Source organism: Varanus komodoensis, unplaced genomic scaffold (assembly GCF_004798865.1).
Source record: "Varanus komodoensis strain SLA01 unplaced genomic scaffold, ASM479886v1 scaffold30, whole genome shotgun sequence".
In the NCBI taxonomy this organism is placed as follows: Eukaryota; Metazoa; Chordata; class Lepidosauria; order Squamata; family Varanidae; genus Varanus; species Varanus komodoensis.
In genome coordinates, this window is record NW_025335762.1 from 2,879,790 (window position 1) to 2,897,543 (window position 17,754).

Genomic DNA, 17,754 nt, shown 5'->3' on the forward strand with positions numbered 1-17,754 from the left:
GCAAAAACAGAGAAATGTGCCATTGCTTGACCCTTTCCCAGAAGCAGCTTGGAGTCATTTTTCTATCAGTATCAACAGAGTATGTGATGAAAGATGAAGGGGGGGGGGGTGGATGAGAGAATGTGCATACCATTTTTTCTTTTTAAGATCCATTACTATGAGAACTGTGTCTCTCTTGCATATTTAAAATTGGATACATCTCCCCCATTCCTGTCTCATAAAAGGTTCATCATCACCTAGAGAATTTTTTAAAAATTCATGTCAAAGCAAGTGTTGCTTTAAGACATATATAGACTTTAACGTGCAAAATTGTTAACAAAATTAATTCATCCTCAAAACAAGTCACTGAACGTGAACCATTTTTCAGACTGCTCAACTAACCCAACACTTGCCACGCATGTATTTAAACAAGATTCCACTCCTAACAAGCAGCATCTTGTCAAGCGAATATGCTCTGAAGTAGGACTAGAAAGAACCGTGCTGCTAGATTTCAAAGTCAGCCGCTTCCACTGAATGCATTTACAAATAGGTCTTATTTTTATGTTCTTTTGACCTCACCCTGAACCAGTTAGGGCCAAATGAAGCCCCTTTTCCTTGCATGTAACAGCCAGCTAGAGATTCTGCAAGACAAATGCTCCCCCTGTATCTGAGCTTTCCCACTGTTCGAAAATGATACAAAACCCTGCACTCAACGTTGTTTGTGACAGACAGGAGGGCAGCTCTCCACCTGGTTTCACTAGTAGCTTTTGAAGTACCCAAAGCACCATGCACTGTTTCAACAGCTGTTCTAAATCCCGCTGCTGTTTCTATATAGCTCAGCCTCTGACTACTTTAAGGCAAGCCAACAGAGGATAACTCATAAATTCTGGGCAGAATCATTTCGTACATGTGATCCTCAGTGTACTGGTGCACTGTACTGAGGCTGCAGTGCTCTCTGCCTCAGGATACAGAACTAGGAGCTGAGAATTGCTTGCAATGATCACAGAGGGGGCAAAATCAGCAGGGGATTCACCCCGTATCTTCAATCTGCCCTGGCTTTCAGAAGCAGCAGCACAGTGTGGGTTTGAGCTGCCCAATTCCCACCCAGTCCTGACGGCTGCCCATTTTCTCTGCCTGCTATACCCTACTTCCTAAAATGAGCAATTAAAAGGACTGGGAGGAAGAGAACAGGCAGGACAGAGAAGCCCATCTCATCTCTTCAGGCCACAGCAAACTGACGAGGGATGGGGGACCCTTTAGGCTGTACCTAGCCATCCTAAGTGCTGTTGACACACAAACATGTTGCACTGCATTGTGCCTGATAAAGAAAGCAGATAAAAATCTCAGGGAGAACACAGTCATTCAAATTCACTGATATACAAATAGTGCCCTCCAAAGATTCCAACACCCAAGCAGAATATGAAAGTTAACTCCTTCGGTTGCTTGCCATAGGGAATAAAATATTTCCAACTCAACTATGCATGGAACGTGAAAGCAAAAGATAGCTGTTCTTTCCTTTCCTCTCGTCTAGATCACCATCAGTGTAATTCCCCCCGCCGCCGCCTTTAAAAAGCTCAGAATTATTACTTCAGGGTGGCATGCTGTGGACTTTGAATGCCATTTTATTTTAAAATATCATCTAGATTCTAGCACTGTGATTTAAACACAAGAACATTATATTCCTTCCAGCGCCTTCCCGGCGCCCATCATTTTAAGAATTAGACATTTTAACCGGTTTTAACATCCACAGTCACTTTTTGTTTTTCTTTCTGATTTTGTTTTTGATTTGGACTTTTGCTGATATTATGTTTTTGTTGTTTACAGTGGTTATTTGTTGTTGTTACTAATTTTTATAGTTTTTGTTATTATTTGTTGCTGTTATTAATGATAATAATTTTGTTAGCTGTCCTGGGATGTTTTTCTTGTGTAGGATGGGATATAAATGTTTTAAACAAACAAGGGTTTTTGAAATAAGCAGATGCTCGTTAGGGAGCACATTTTCTGAGAATGAGATATGTGTGCTTTTTACAAAAACAAAGTAGAATTGACATCTTTTAATTTTGAACTAAAAGGTACATTAATAATATCTCATTCTCAAACACTTTCTGACATTCATACCATTTATTAGGTCCGTTAACATGTGTTGTTGGAAAATGGTGGGTTAAGCAATGACTTGCCAGGACACATAGTGACTCAATCAGAGGCTGCTGCATGATGTACAAATCCAGACACTCTAGGTTATTTATGGGTTAAATAACCCAGATTTAACCTAAGACGTCATAAACAACCCAGAGTGTCCAGCTTCACATATCATGCAGTAAACTACAAACAGGACATTCTTGGGTTGTTCTTCAAACTAGACACGGCTTGCATGCTCTGTATATCCCTAGGAAAATTGGTTATTTCCATTAGGTACAGCTATAGCTGGCTCAACAGGTGAAACTTCAAGGCATGCCATGCCACTGAGGTCACCTAGGTCTCCAGTGATGAACCTGGAATACCCCCAGACTACTGGGTTGGTCTTTCAGGGGGAGAACAACCCATCCGGAACAGGCTGTCTCCCTAACTCCAGGGTTCAAGACCATCCACGCCCAAGGTCTCTCTTTGTATTTAAGCATTAGAATCATGCTCATGAAATGTCTGTCATGGCCCCAGTCCAAAAAAGGGATGCACTGGCAGGGGGGAAAAAAGCGCGAGGGGGGGGGGGGAGTCCTATTGCCACATTCCCCCATCTGCAAAGTCTGCAAAGTTCCAAGCACTAGCTCCCTCTGTAGAAATGGTTAAGTCAAATGCCTTTATTGGAAGTGTGTGCGGGGGGGGGGGGATTCACTCAAATAGCAAAGGAAAAGAGGGTCCACACCAGAACAAAATGGGTCCTCCTTACCTGCCCATCTAGGGATGGTGCAACGAATATCCAGAAACTTCCGTAACTCTAAGAGAACCTTTGAAGTGTTTAAAACATGAACATCTTTTAAAACGAGGAAAATATTGCTTGTGTCTTGAGTCAATGCACACTGCATATTTTCTCATACCACACAACACACATACTATTACTCAGCCTTGAAAAGCACCATTTATAATCTGGACAAACTTCTTGGGCACTGTGCCTGGGTGGCAGAGATGCTGACTTTAATGATACGATCAGGAACAATAGAAAAATCTCTGTAACACAGCCTGAAAAAAGCAGCAAAATTCTGGTACACCTAGTTCAACAAGACAACTGTCAAATTTAGTTGTTAGCTGAACATCTTTAATATTCTGTATAATCGGAGAGGTAAAAAGAATGCATCCAGTTTTTCCAATTCACAAGATGAATCTGCAGAGCTGGCAGCAAGGAGGCAAAAAAAAAAAAATTGACTTGTAAACCAAATACAGTTGAGCTAGATCTGCTGAGTGAGGAAAAATAAGGACTCTAATGATCATGCACACTAGCAGCAAATCTTGTCTGTCTCTCCTTTCAAATATCTGAAATCATTCAGCACTAGCAAGATATCATTAAGAAAAGTACTGCCATCAAACAGAGATAAGAGAGTTTAACAAATGTCACTAGAGGGCCTTGGAATTTTAAGCCCCTCCAAGTCCACTTTAATGGTCCCTCTGTCTGTAACATGATGCTGTTTAGGCCAATGGCAGCTAAAAAAGGAGCTAATATGATTTGCCTTGTAAATAGAAGCTTACTGTGACATAAAAGAAGAGCAACCGATAGCATCTGGAGAGGTGCGGCAGAAAGAAATAAAAATGAGAGAGAAGTAGGAATTACAAAGGCAACCAGATAGTAAGCAGGAGAAATTGAATAGCTTGAATTCTAATGATAGGTGGCTGGCATAGATCCTGATCAGGTAGCCATGTTATACCAACAGGCTGCCCTAGAAAGCTACCGTACAGATAACATCAGAGTAAAACCCCAGAAAAATCATCCAAACAGTCAACAGTACAAAAGGATGAGCTTTGGTGTCACAGTAGGTCTTTACCCAGAAGCTGGACCTGGCTGTAGGTAGAGGTTCAAGGAATTCGCCCTGAGTAACTGTTTATGGGGTACTGAAGAGGTGTCACTAAGCGCTCTTTGGGAAAAACCTCTGAAACCTTGTGTACAAACACGGTTTGAAATCAAAGGCAACTTAGCATGGTCCTCTTCATTTGATCTTTATAACAAGCCTGTGGGGCAGGCTAGGCTGAGAGCCACTGTTTACATTCCCTCACTGAGAGAAGTTTCCCCTTATCCCTACTCTCTGCTTTTTCTTGAACTGATTTGCAGGAGGACCTCTACCACTGAATCATTCCTAGACATTTAAAAAAGAAACAGAGTCAGTAACTACTATGAAACTTCCTTACACCATATCAGCTTGCTCAGAAACAATCTAGCAGACAAGTAGATTATAGTAGATTATTAGCTGGGTTACTATTAGTAGATTATTTCATGGGTTACCAGAGATGTCCTAAGTGATGCTGGAGACAGAAACTGGGGCCTTGATCATAATGCTGTGACCCTATCTATTTTTGTCATGGAGCATTTCAGTTAAGGCCTGTTTATCGGGATTTAAACGATATATATTTTTTCACAGAATTGTTTGAAAACATGCAGTACATTTCTATGGCTGAACTTAAACAGTTCTGTCCCTGTAACTTGTTTGGATGAGAGACTGTCTGGAAACCAGATGTAAGCTGTCTTGATCTCCCTGGTGGAAGAATGGACTAGACATATAATAAATAGATGAGGAGAATCATGATCTAATGAATGCAACGTTATTTAGACATCTGCTAATAGGCTGTTATGCCAGGTCAATTACATTTGAGAGGGAGAAAATCCAAACAAGTAAGTGCTTCAACATAAAGTTCAGCTGACTCAGCTTCTAGAAGTTGAGAAAGCAAGTGGTAACCAAAGATGGGAAATCTGGTGCTTTTCATGTAGAAAGGTTCTCAGGTAAAAGGATCAGATAACAGGCGATGGAAAAGATCTCTTTCTGAAACTCAGAGAACTGTTGTTGGAGCAGACAGTGCCAGGCAAGAGCACAAATAGTCTGTTCCAGTAATGAGGAAACTCCTTTATTTCCAATTATGGACCTGGGATGGATTCCGATTTAGACATACTCAGAGAAGATCCAGTGAAACCAATGGAATTTAAGCTAGTTGCAGGTAATTTAAATCACTGATTTCAATGGATCTACTCAAAATATGACTGAAATGAGGTGCCGCTCTCATCAAACACGTGGGCAGACCAATGCTAACTGCTGAAGAAAATTCCACAGCAAGAGTTACTTTGCACTGAAAGACCTGTCTGCTTCCAGGGGGAGGGGGAAGTAGGATGGTGCTTTTTCCACCAGGTTAGTGGAGCTAGTCTTATATATTTTTTAAAATCCCTTCTCACTCTGGTCTTGTTTAAGGGCAAGGCAGGAAGCAGGAAGGTTTTGGATCATGTGGATGCCAGCTACCCAGTTCTGCTAATCCACTGCTGAAAGCATGTGGATGTTTCCACTGCCAGAACAATGCCTGCAATGGCAGGCCCATTGAGAAGGAATTCCGTAACATCCTATGGTTCCTGCAGTACCCTCTCAGAGATCACAGGATAATGTCCTGAATGCATCAAATCACTCTGCATTATTGATGTGGGAGCAAGAAGAGCAAGTCACACCTTTATTTTTGAGGTGGTGAATTCTCCAGGAGTGACTTTGGCACTTCATTTTCACTAAGGAAGCTATTTTTGTGAAAACATAAACTTAGGATGTATTCTCTGAGATGGGCTCCAGTTTTCTATGTGGGGGCTGTTCTCACAATCAAAACTCTCATGTGAAAATGAAGTAGCAAGATTACTGCACAAGCACCATAGCATCTTACAAGCAACTGAGTCTGTGTGAGTCCAACAAAAGATACCAGCTGAAACCTTTTGGATCCTGCCTTTTTGGATCCAAGATGCCAGTTCCAAATGTTCCTTTGTATTTATTTAGCCACAAACAAATGCTACTTTTGGTTAGCATAGCCTGACCATTTAACAAGGACCAATAGCCAGTTCCTATGTATATTCAGTCACCAGTAATCTCACAGAGGTCAATGTGGCCTGCTCAGAGTGAGAACAAAATTGTAACACAAGCCTATAGTCCTATGTACACTTGCAAGGAAAGTCTCTGAGCTCAGTGGAAGTTCCAAGCTGAGCACATTTATGATTACACTACAAGAATAATACGGTATGTACCAATGTAACATACAGTCTGGGTAAGAAAAATACCTAGATTTTGAAAAGTAGTAAAACGCTTTAAATTGATCTGATAACAGTATACCCCCAATAAACACCAGTGACAATCTTGACTGATTTCACTGAGATTTAACTTTCCTGCATTTGGTATTATAGCCTAGAGCCTTGCCAGCACCTAAACCAGCCTTTCTCAACTTGATGCCATCCAGATGTTTTGAATTACAGCTTCCAATATCCCTTTACCAATATAATTATGATTTATTTCATTTCTACACCACCCCATAGCCAAAGCTCTCTGGGAAGTTTATAACCATCCATAAAACTGCATAATAAAGTACAATAAAAATAACATAAACTCCAAAAAGCTTTAAAGTTTAAAACTACTAAAACAAGCAACACAGAATGACTCTACACAAAAGCACCTTGAATAGGTAATCCCCTCAAGCCCTTGGATATTTAAGTAAATCTTTAAAGGCCTTACCATAAAGGGCTATCTTAATCTGGTGCCAAAAAGACAACAAGTTTGGGGTCAAGCTGTAGTGGAGAGGCTATTCTACAGATGAGGGGCCGCCACCAAGAAAGACCTCCCCTTTGTTGCCACCCTGTGGGCACTTGGAAGAAGGGTCCAGAGGCTGAACATACTGTCCAAACAGATTGTGGTTGAGAGAGGTACTCTGGCAGGTATTGAGGTCCCAAGCCAGGTAAGGCTTTATAGGCTAAAACTAGCACCCTGAACTGGGCCCAGAAGCATACAGGTAGCCAGTGCAAGCAAGCCAGAACTGGTCTTATATGTTCAGATGTATGGGTCCCATTTATTAATCGAACTGCCACATTCTGCATGAGCTGTAGCTTTCAAATCATCTTCAAGGGCAGACTGCATTGCAGTAATCTAATTCATAAAGACTACCAGAGTGTAGAGCACTAAAACAATGATTATGTTTGCTGGGGCTGATGGGAGTTCAAAAATTCCTGAGGGCACAGGTTGAGGTAGGCTGATCTACTTACTTGTAAAGGTATTGCACATCTGCCAAAATAATGATCTGGTCATAGAAAGCAGAAGAGCGGTCTGCTATTAACTCAAAATCTCTGGAAATTCTCTGGATTTTGAAACATTCTATTCTGAAGGAGATTATGAAGCAGGCATATCCATTCCAAGCAGTACAGCGCATCAAACAGAGGTACCATTTCCCATTAAGTTCTCTGTGCTGCGGAGGCAGGCATGTTTTGCCCAAGAGGTGTTAAGAAGCTGGATTGTATGTACTGTCTCTACACTGGGAATGATTTGACCTTGAGACATTACACAATGTGACACTGAAACAGACTGTTCCCCAGAACAGGGAATAGGGCAGTCTCACCCAACCTAGCATCCTCCAAACTTCAGCACCCATATCCATCCAGGTTAGCATGGTCAATGATGAGGAATGGTGGGAGTTGGCAGTCCAACACATCTGAAGGGCATCTGGCTGGGGAATGTTGTGCTATAATCTACAGGACGAAGCAACAGTTTCAAATCCACAGCATTACTTGATATTCCTCGAAGACAAAAAGTGTCTGGTTCACATGTTCAGACAACCCATGGTTAATAAACTATGGATTGTTTGTAAGCAAGTGAGAATGGACAGGCTGGCTACCACTCACTCACCTGCTTCTACTTTGCTGAACAACCTGGAAGAGTCTAATTTGTGCAGAAAAAAGACCACTTTAACCCAGAGCTATGGACAAATTATATTTAACAAAACATTACAGAATAATCAATGTCCATCCATTCTATAGAGCTGGAGAAGTGCACACTTCTGCCTCAATCCCCCGAGGACAGATGTTAGGCCTTGAGCCATGAAAATTTATGGAGGAAAGGATCTCTTATCTGGTGAAGGGTTTGTTGTTGTTTTTTTTTTGGGGGGGGGGGTCCAGCCTCCGTCCAAGACATCAATGTCCACTTCAAGTAGCTGTAATGGAATCTTTGAGGCAAATACTTGTGTGTATTTTAAAAGGTAACTTATTTAGCACAACCATATTTCCTGCAATAATTCTAGAACAGTCATATAATACTGAATTCTCTATGCAAATATATTGGGTACAGGTGTTCATGTACAGGCATGATGGAAAGAGCACTCATTCTCTGGAAATAGGCTTTAACAAACTGACTTCCTCAATTAGATTGAAGATCCATTTGGTCTGTTTTGTTTCAAACTGCGAAAAGGCAGAGGTCTGTAAGGACATAATCCTATGCATATTTGGAGAAAAACACACTGGCCTAAACATATGTTTACACATATCACATTGGCAGGGAAATATGGGAGGAAGTCATAGAACTTTTCTGTCTAAACAAGCATAGGCTTGCACCCTTAGAAACCTACAAGCACGACATAGAGCCAACAGCCCTCCTGCTGTTTTTCCCCAATAGCTAGTATTCAAAAGCAATGCAGCCTCAGGACATGGAGGTTCCATTCATTTCTCTGGCATATGAAAAGGGTCAGAAAAAGGATGGTGGTCCTCACATGAACAGTAAGAGTAGGCATTATTCCACACATGTTGAGCAAATGGTCTGGACTCTGGAGAAGTTATATTTACAGACTGCAGCAGGTATGCATACATGGCCCTGATATTATGAGCAGTACAACTCAATATCAAAACAAATAAATAAGAACATAAGTAAAGTTCTGGTGGATCAGACCAAAGTTCATTTCCAAACAACAAGTCACATAAAACAACAGCACTCACAAGCACGGGTGAAAATAGTAGGTCCCTCTCACCTTTTTCCCCAACCAACATGGAAGTTCTGCATCATCATCATCATCATTTCAGTACTTTCATACCACTCCTAGTCCCTCCCCCCTCCAAGGCTCTCAGAGGAGCTTATAAATTAGATTTTCAGCAAGGCTAGTGTAATTGTGCTCCTCCTCTTATCTCCTATGAGAGGCACTCCAACTGGAGGAGCTCCTTCCTCATGCCTTTTCTTCTTCTCTAGAGGGCATCTGATATCACTAGGTTAGCCCTGGGTGTGCAGAAGGGGCGGGGAAGAGTCCAAATGCAGCTTTAGTTCTCATGCCCAATGACGGTGATTCGTTCAACGAGTGCGGGTGCCTTGTCCTAATCCCCCTTTATTCTCTCCCAACGCGGTGGCCTCCAGAGATGCTACAGTCCAGGTGGGGGAAGGCGGCCTAATTGCCCTCTTCCTCCACGACAGCAGCTCTTGGTAAAGAGCGTCGCTAACGAACAGAGTCAGCACAGGGTGTGAGCAATGCTCCGGGGCCAGTGGGACGGGGAAGGGGTCCGTGGAGAGAAGGGGCCGCTTCGGAGCCCCGGAGTGGCCTCAGGAGCTGGGGCGGGCGCAGGGGTCGGACTAAGGCTGCAGCTTCAGGCGCCGGAAAAGATAAGACGAACGAACACGCAGAGCGAGCAGCGACTCACCAACTCATGGTCCCTCTTCTGGCCCGGTCCCTCGCCCGGAAACGCCGGCAGCACCCTCCACCTGCCCTGCGGAAGTGACGTCAGGGGCGCGTGCCGGCACGCACGCGCGGGACTCCACGCGTCACGCGCGGGGCCGGGAGATGGAGCCTGTGCGCGGCGTGGGAGGAGCAAGGGGAGGCACCTCCCTCGAGTGACCCTTTCGCTGCCGCGTGGAGTGGCGGATGCTCCGTGGCTCGGTCTGGGGGAGAGCTGCGTTGGGAAGTTGTCGCCAGCGCCGCCGCCTCTCTGGGACCGTCCGAACCGCGAGATCTGCAAGGGAAGAGGACGCAGAAGGGACGAGGGTGCTACTTCCTCTCCTCGCGCCCAGCCGCCCAGGCCACGCTTCGTCCTGCGGACCGGGCTGCAGGTGCACCGTGTGTTGCAGCGCCTGGGCAGTCACGGCACGAGCAGGACGCCGCTTTGCATCCACGCGCCCACGGGCGCAACCAAGGCGGAGCCGGAGCCGGGGCAGAGGGGCGGAAGACCGGCCAGGCTCCGGGGCGGCCAGCCCGGCTGCCTTTCCGGTGCGGGGCTCGGCGCGCGCGGCTGGCCGGCTGCGTTTCTGGCCCGGGTCCGCGAGCGCGGGGCTGCCGTGGGTTCAAGCGCGCTGTCGCAAGCGCAGCCGGGTGGCCAAGTCCTTGTTTGCCCTTTCTTCCCTTCCTTTAATTAAATGCAGCACAGCCTCGCCCATGTTTGCCCTGAAGTAAGTTCCAGTGTGGTCAACGCTGCTTACGCCTCGGTAAGTGGATTTAGGGTGGCCCTGGAACCCTGCAGTGCTCTCCGTGCAGCGACGAAGACAGACAGACCTATAGAGCCTGCAGTCTAAAGGCGCATTCCTGAGCCCATTTACTAGGGACTGCACTCATGGGGCGCTATGAACATGTGACATGCATGCATCCCACTGGGCTATAAAGTTGTTACTTCACACTTCCTGGGCTGTTTTTTTAAATGAACTTGTACTGTATGTCATGTATTTCTTGAAGAAATGGCATAGAAATGTTATGCTATCAAGCCGTATTTAGAACTGAAAAAATAAAATCCATGAAACTTGAAAATAAAATTTTAAAATGGCATTTGTAACTCCTGTGCAGACATGCTTGTGTATGAGGATCGTCCTCCAATATAAGAAATTTTAGGTGCACATGCAGCAACACCTTCCCCCACTTGGACAGCACTTGATGTATATCTGAAACACGTGCATGGCGTCAGGCTTTAAGCTGCATTTCTGCACCCAGTCACCTGACAATAAGCTCTGCCGAACACTTCTGGTCAATGAACTTCCAGTTCTTCCTGCTCTTTCGCATCAGTCATCCTTTCAACACAACCCTACTTGCTATCATCCTTACTCAAATGGGAAGAAAGTGTTAATTAAGTATTGTGACATTCGAAGTTCTTTCTTGTTGTGCTTCCATCATCTGTTAAAGGTGGCCTCAAAACTTCCTGCAGCTTCTCTTTATCTCATCCTACAGGAATGTCTGTGCTCCCAATCTCTTACCTTATAGCCTTTTATTATACCCTTCCACTTCGTTCTCCAATAGCATTTTCAGATGGCAGTTGATTCAGTTGGATAGAAGACGTTTCTTACATGATTTTCCACCTTGTTTGGTACACAGATACTATATTGTCATTGATGTGATTTGCACCCCACTCTCCTACCGATTACATTCAAGGCAGTCTACAATCACTAACATAACCTAATAAAATGTATAAGCAGCTGCATTAAAACTCAATTAAAAACACAACAGCAGAGTAGAAACAGCACTGAGTTCAACAACGCCACATACACACCAAAGGCTTCCCAGGACAATGTGGCCTTTGATAGTGGAAGCAGGGAGCAAACCTGGCCTCAGCAGGGAGTTCAACAACTGGGAAAGGCCCCCGAGATGCCACCATTGCCATGAGCTGGGTCTCTGAAGGCAGTGATCTCAAAAGAAGGGCCTCTCCGAGGGATCTTAAGAACCCAGCAGGCTCATATGCAGTAGATGATGAGGACTAGTTCTTTGGAACATACTATACTTCTCCATGAGTTGCACTAGTCTGGCCGAATTCAAGGTCTTGACTGTAGCAGAAAGCCCTAAACAGCTTGGAGCCACATTATCTTACAGAGTGCTTTACTCCTGCCCATCATTTAAGGTCATCAGCAGAGACCCTTGTACAAGTTCCTCCCCTGAATGAGGTTGGGGGGAGGTGGCGAGGAGGAGGGCTTTTTCTGTGGTGGCACCCCAAGTGTGGAATGTGTTACCATCAGAGATTCATCAGGTGCCTACTCGGTGGAGTTTTAGGTGCCTGACCACACAGATGATTTTTGCAACAATTTGCGCCAGTTTTAATTTACTAAAATTTTATTCTTGTTGATTATTTTGATGTTATTTTATCAGTTGCATTTTAATTGTATTATTTCTATTACCTACTGGTAATTTTATTGTAATGGCCGCCCAGAGAGTGTGATGCTAATGGGCAGCCTTTAAACAAATTTTATAAATAAATACAGGAGAAGCCAGTCTTTCGGGTTGTCTGGTCCCAAGTGGTATAGGGCGTTACAGGCTATAACCAACACTTTTAATTTTGCCTAGTAACAGCCCAGCAGCCAATAAAGCTGTTGAAAGACAGGAGCTGTGTGCTTCCCATATTTCCCCCCTATGGGCTTACTATCAGATTTCAGTGACTAAAGTTATGGAAGTGTGTTTGCTTTTAGACAGTTCCTTGCCGAAGTCTTGCACTTGACCAAAGAATCTTAATAGCCCAGCATGTGCAGGCAATATGCCTTCATTGGAGCTCATTGTTAGATTATTGCTGTTGATACGAGACCACCCTGGAATGTTCTCAACAGGGAAAGGGGGGGGAGACCAAAAAAAGAGATGGGGATTCCTATTTTGCACCCTACATGAAGGAGGATGTAACCAAGGTGTGCGCGCGAAAAGAAACCGAAGCAGGCAGCGGTGAACTGGGCTCTGGAAGTATCTGAGGAGCTGGCTGGGTCTTGTTGGAGTTGAGATGAGTTGTGACCAAATTTGCGACTGGTGCTGTTTAAGCTATTTGCCTCCACCTGTGCTCAACTTCTATATTTGTAAATAAAGTTAAATATTACCAATCACCATAGCTTCCCATTACAACCCTCCAAGGAAATCAAACCCAAGTACATAACCTTTCACTGTTCCCTTGACCTCCCATATGCACCTGGATACACTGTGATAGCTGTGGGGTTTGAACATTATTTGCTTCTCTCCCTGCACTGACACCCCAGAGGGTCCCAGAGGGCATAATCGTATGGCCTTCCAACCGTGTCTTGGAGAACACAGAGTCCTAGCTTGGACATTCAGCAACCCAAGGGCTGGGACTCTGAAGCCAAAACCCCTGTCCTGCTTCCCCGGCAGCCAGTGTGGAAAGAACTGCACTGGCTGTTTCTCCAAGCTTGCAAAAGTGCCTCAGGGGGCAGGAAAAGGGGCAAGTTGTGGGGTGGGAATGGAGAAGGCTGGGCCTGAATGGCTATGCCTGCCTGAAACCAGTCATCTGGGTAAAAACCAGGGCATGAAGTACATCAGTGAGCATTGCATTGCTTTTGAGCACAGGATGCACGTAAGCCTCCGAGTTTGTGGTCTCACATGCACCAAAGGGAAGGTGTCATAGGATGGCACCCTAAGAAAGCTGAATTTGATGGAAGTTCAATCGTTCAACTTTACCACTGGGATTAAATCTACCACAGCTGGGTCCTGGCTACCTGAACGAGCGCTTACGTCCGCATATGCCCGACCGCCCTTTGAGATCTGCGGGAGAGGCCCTTCTCCGGGAACCCTCCATGAAAGAAATTAGGAGAGTAAGTACTCGGAGGAGGGCTTTCTCTGTGGTGGCACCCAACCTATGGAATTCACTCCCCAAAGAGGTCCGCCTGGCACCGTCGTTACTGGTTTTTCGGCGCCAGGTAAAGACCTTTTTATTTAAACATCATTTTAATTGTTAAAATATATAATCTGGCCAGGGCAACTTCTTCTTCCTTCTCTATTCTCCTATATTCTTTATTCACTTATTTTATACTGTTAATTTTAACTTTATATGATTATGTGGGTATCCCAGTATATTCTTTGTATTTATGTAATTGGAGGTAATTTATTACATTCTATTGTACTTCAATGTATTTTATTGTGTTGTAAGCCGCCCCGAGGCTTCGGCAAGGGGCGGCATAGAAATGCTGTAATAATATTAATAATAATAATAATAATAATAATAATACAGAATCAAAGAGTAAATGGATCTTTAAAGGGGGTTATTTTTAACTGGAGTTGCAACTTCATCAGCTTTCCAGAGTCTGACTATCCAAATCCCATAGCAGATTAGTTTGTTCTCCCTAAAACCATCCTTATTGTGGGGTGAGATAAGATTAGTCAAAACTTAGGAGTTTTCAACAATATATAACCATGGCTACATTTCATTTATGATAAGTATCTGGCATTTATATAAGAATATATCTTGAATATTTAGAATGTGTTTTTGTATTGTTATGGCAACAATATGAATAATGGAGTTATGTAAATTAGAATGCTGCAGCTTAATTAATCAAATGTTCGGTTTATTAACAAACAACATGAGTGTGTAGTCAAGGAAAGAAATAGTTAAAGTTAGGGTTCTAATTTCTAAGACTTGGCACATTGATCAGATACATAGGAAAGGGTGCATCCTATGCACTTTGAGACAGAAAACTTTCTAAAATTCCCAGCATACCACCAGCAGCCATGGATTGTGCCTTATGTTTTGATACCAAAGTTAACCAGGTGCCACTGCTGAGAAGACCCTCTTCCATGAATATTTAATCACAAGACATGCTTAAGAATTGTTTCCTCTATCATGCCTTGACTATGCCAAGCCAAATCAGAAGAAACATTGATGAGAAAAGGGAGGGGGGAAATCTCCGCACATCCAAGTCATTTCTGATAGCTCTATTCATACCCCCTGTGTTCATTCCCACGGGCAGAGAAGGAACCTTGCCTAAAATCTCCCATATCATCTGCTCGCTGGCAAGCTGCTCCAGCTGCCAATGGCTGAATTTCAACAGTTTCACGCTTTTCCAGCAGGCAACTGAACTGTGACGGCCGGATGCCGCACAAATGCTTTTTGTCTATTCACCGCTAATAGTGAAGGCACTGTCCAATTTTCAACGTATTTTTCTACTGGGAGAGGCTGCCCCCAAGGTAGCAACCCAGCATTTGCCCGAGATCCAACACATGGTCAACACAGATGCTTCACTACTCTTTTAATCCATTAAGCTTACAGCCAGGTTGGACAAATTGAGTAAAGTTGGCAGATCCTCAGATTCTGGAGATCTCATAAAAGTCAAGAACATCACTCCCAACAAAGCGGTTTAAGGATCACCAAAGAACACGGATGGATAGGCATCAAATCTGCTCCACTGGTGTTTGCAGACTGCCTGGCACCTTCTGTTATGACATCCACTCATTGATCAAACTGGATGTTGCACACATGCCCTTGCAAACATTTGAGCAATCTGCGTTCCCCAAAATGCACAAATCCTCCCAAAATGTGTGTTTTCACGCTGTGGTCTTTTGGGGAAATGTGCTCAATGCTTTGGTCAATGTTTCTTTTTAATGTTGTATATTTTTCTATACTGCATAAAATTATGTAAAATGAAACAGTCCACAGAATTTGCGTGATTCAAAAAAAGCCGGTCCACTGAGCCATTTGCAGGTCATGAGAGATTCTGACTTGTCCGAGTCTGTCACACATTTTTCCAAGGTCTCTACTGCAGACTAAACATCACTGCATTACATTTATACCCGGTTCTTCTTCCTCTTCCAAGGAACTCAAGCTGGATTACAAGTTCTCTTGCTCTCTGACAACCATCACCTTGTGAAGCAGCTCAGGCCAAACGACTACCACAAAGTCACCCAGTGAGCTCCACAGCTAAGTAGAAAATAAAACCTGGATGTCCTGAGTCCCCTGTCAAGCCACTCTAACCACCATAGCACACTGGCTCTTGAGGGTCAATCTAGGATCCATCTAGTCCAGAACTTGGTTCACACAGGGATCCCCTAACTGCCCCTGAGAAACCCACAGGGAGCACATCAGTATAAAAGTAATCTTCCCCGTCTAAATGTACGCAGGCCCAACAACTTTTTCCTCATAGGACTACTGACCATTTTTGCTGCCTTCCTCTAGACTGTTCCAGTTTGTCTATATCCTGCAGAACCAGGCTCAGTTCTCCAGATGTGTGGGATTAAGTGCAACTACATGTTGACTTCATACGGTTGGTCCCGAACTAGCTGGATGCATCCGCTGCCTCAGTGGAGGGCAGCTCTTCCCGCATTTCTAGTGTGTGGGGGAACATCTCAGTGGATTATGACTCATGGGGTAAGAGATGTCCATGTCCACCCTGCTGCCTGATCTCATGGGTGCTTACTCTAGAGTAAGTTCCCCAGTGTTTAATAGTGCTGACTCCCAAATAGATACGCACTGAATTACAGATTAATGGTGCCCAAGATACTTGTGCCCAGAATGCTTGTTGTGTCACGGTAGCATGTGAGACCCTGCAGGCGGGCCACCTTTGGCCTTCAGCAGTTCCAGAAGAGAAAAAACAGGAAACGGAGCCTCTGTATGGTAGGATTGGACTGCCATATCTTTTCATCCCTAATTCAGGGAACCCTGTGTTCACTTTGCGGGTTAAAGGAATTTTGTTTTCTTCTTTCTTTAAAAGTGCGAAGTTCTACCAGGAATGCAGAATCCATTGTAAAGAATGAGTGGTGGTCGGGTGGAGTGGAGAAAGGAAAAGTTAGTTGCCTGCCACTCATGGCTGTCCAAAGCCCCCACGTACCTCGTGCTAACACCCAAGGTCTAAAATTGCCTAGTTGCACCACTGGTTTTGGGGACTAGAGGTAGAAAAGATAATTCTTTGCAACATGGCACTGAATTCCTATAATATGCTACCTAACAGCAGTTGGAAGGAGCTTTTTAAAGTTAAGAAATCATGATCATCAGCTTGTTAACGTGCTGGGTACAGAAAAATACCCAGGCACCAAACCTGACTCGGGGCGCTCTCCTGTGCATGTTTAGGCCTGGGGCGCACTCCTGTGCAAGAAGGGGGCGCACTCGGGGGTGCACTCCTGTGCAAGAAGGCCCACTGCTCCCAGAATGCTCCATGTGTAAGATGCATCCTTGGTGAATTAACAAGTGTTGGGCTATTGACACCATGCAGAAGGTAGCTGGCTTGTTGCACACTGGCAGCAGAACAAAGAAAAAAGGACCAATTCTTGGATAATGGAAACATCATCATCATCATCATCATCATCATCATCATCATCATCATCATCTGTCAAACAAGTGAGGTGTTAAAATGGACAAGAACAATGCGATATAACGCAGTGATCTTTTGTCCTATCTTCCTTTGATTTATGCCATATTTTGCAGTTCTTCTTGCACGTTTGAAATGGGGAGAGGGAGGGAAAACAGAATAATGATTCTTGGAACCAGCTTCTTTTTATTGCTCACTATAGTCTAACCATCAAAGGAACTACATGCTTCAAAAATAAAGACCCCCAGCTTTAAACTAGTGACATGTGATCCCTGCTCTATAGATATTTGCAGTGGGTAACTAGCTAGTGACATCTAGAGCCTAATTTTTACAGATGCCAGGCAACGTCACCTCTGTGAGTGGCCACTTTTCCAGGTATGTCTAATGACTGTCCAGCATGGAAACACCTGAACCAGTTTGCCCAATTAGCAAAGGTTAATGAAGTTTCACTTGCTAAAGGAAACAGAGACCAAGTCAAATTTAAAAGGAGGAAATTTAATCTCTGTAAGAAGATGCTTGTCACACGGGAGGGACCATGAGTGTGTGCAGGCTGAAATGGCAGTTAGGAGCAGCACGAGAAAAAGCACAGCAGAGGGGCTGTGAATTGTCCTAAGCATGGAAACTCTCTGGGGGTGCAGGTCTCTCTTGGGATCTGATCAACTGCCTGACAAGACTTGTTGCCCCTCCGTATTTGTAAATAAAGCAGATATTTCAGAAATCCAGTTTACAGTGCTCTTTCCTCTCAAGGGACTTAAACCTGGGTTCTGCTACCCCCAGAGCTTCTCACCATGTGAGGAAGTAAAAAGCACACACCAACGGGATGGCTCTATTGAAGGGACAT

General features: G+C 44.2%; 1 protein-coding gene across 3 annotated transcripts in view; it reads right to left on the minus strand.

Moving 5' to 3' along the window:
* Positions 1-9,634, minus strand: part of BIN3 (bridging integrator 3) — a 106,754-nt gene extending 97,120 nt beyond the window's left edge. The window contains exon 1 of one of the 3 annotated variants that reach the window (XM_044437531.1): positions 9,578-9,634. In XM_044437531.1, the coding sequence (XP_044293466.1) occupies positions 9,578-9,585 (8 nt within the window). In that variant the 5' untranslated portion in view covers positions 9,586-9,634. Of the gene's footprint in view, positions 1-2,863; positions 2,893-8,919; positions 9,534-9,577 lie in introns of those variants that run through there. The other 2 variants (XM_044437528.1, XM_044437532.1) reach the window with 2 other exon arrangements.
* Between the last annotated feature and the right edge of the window lie 8,120 nt (positions 9,635-17,754).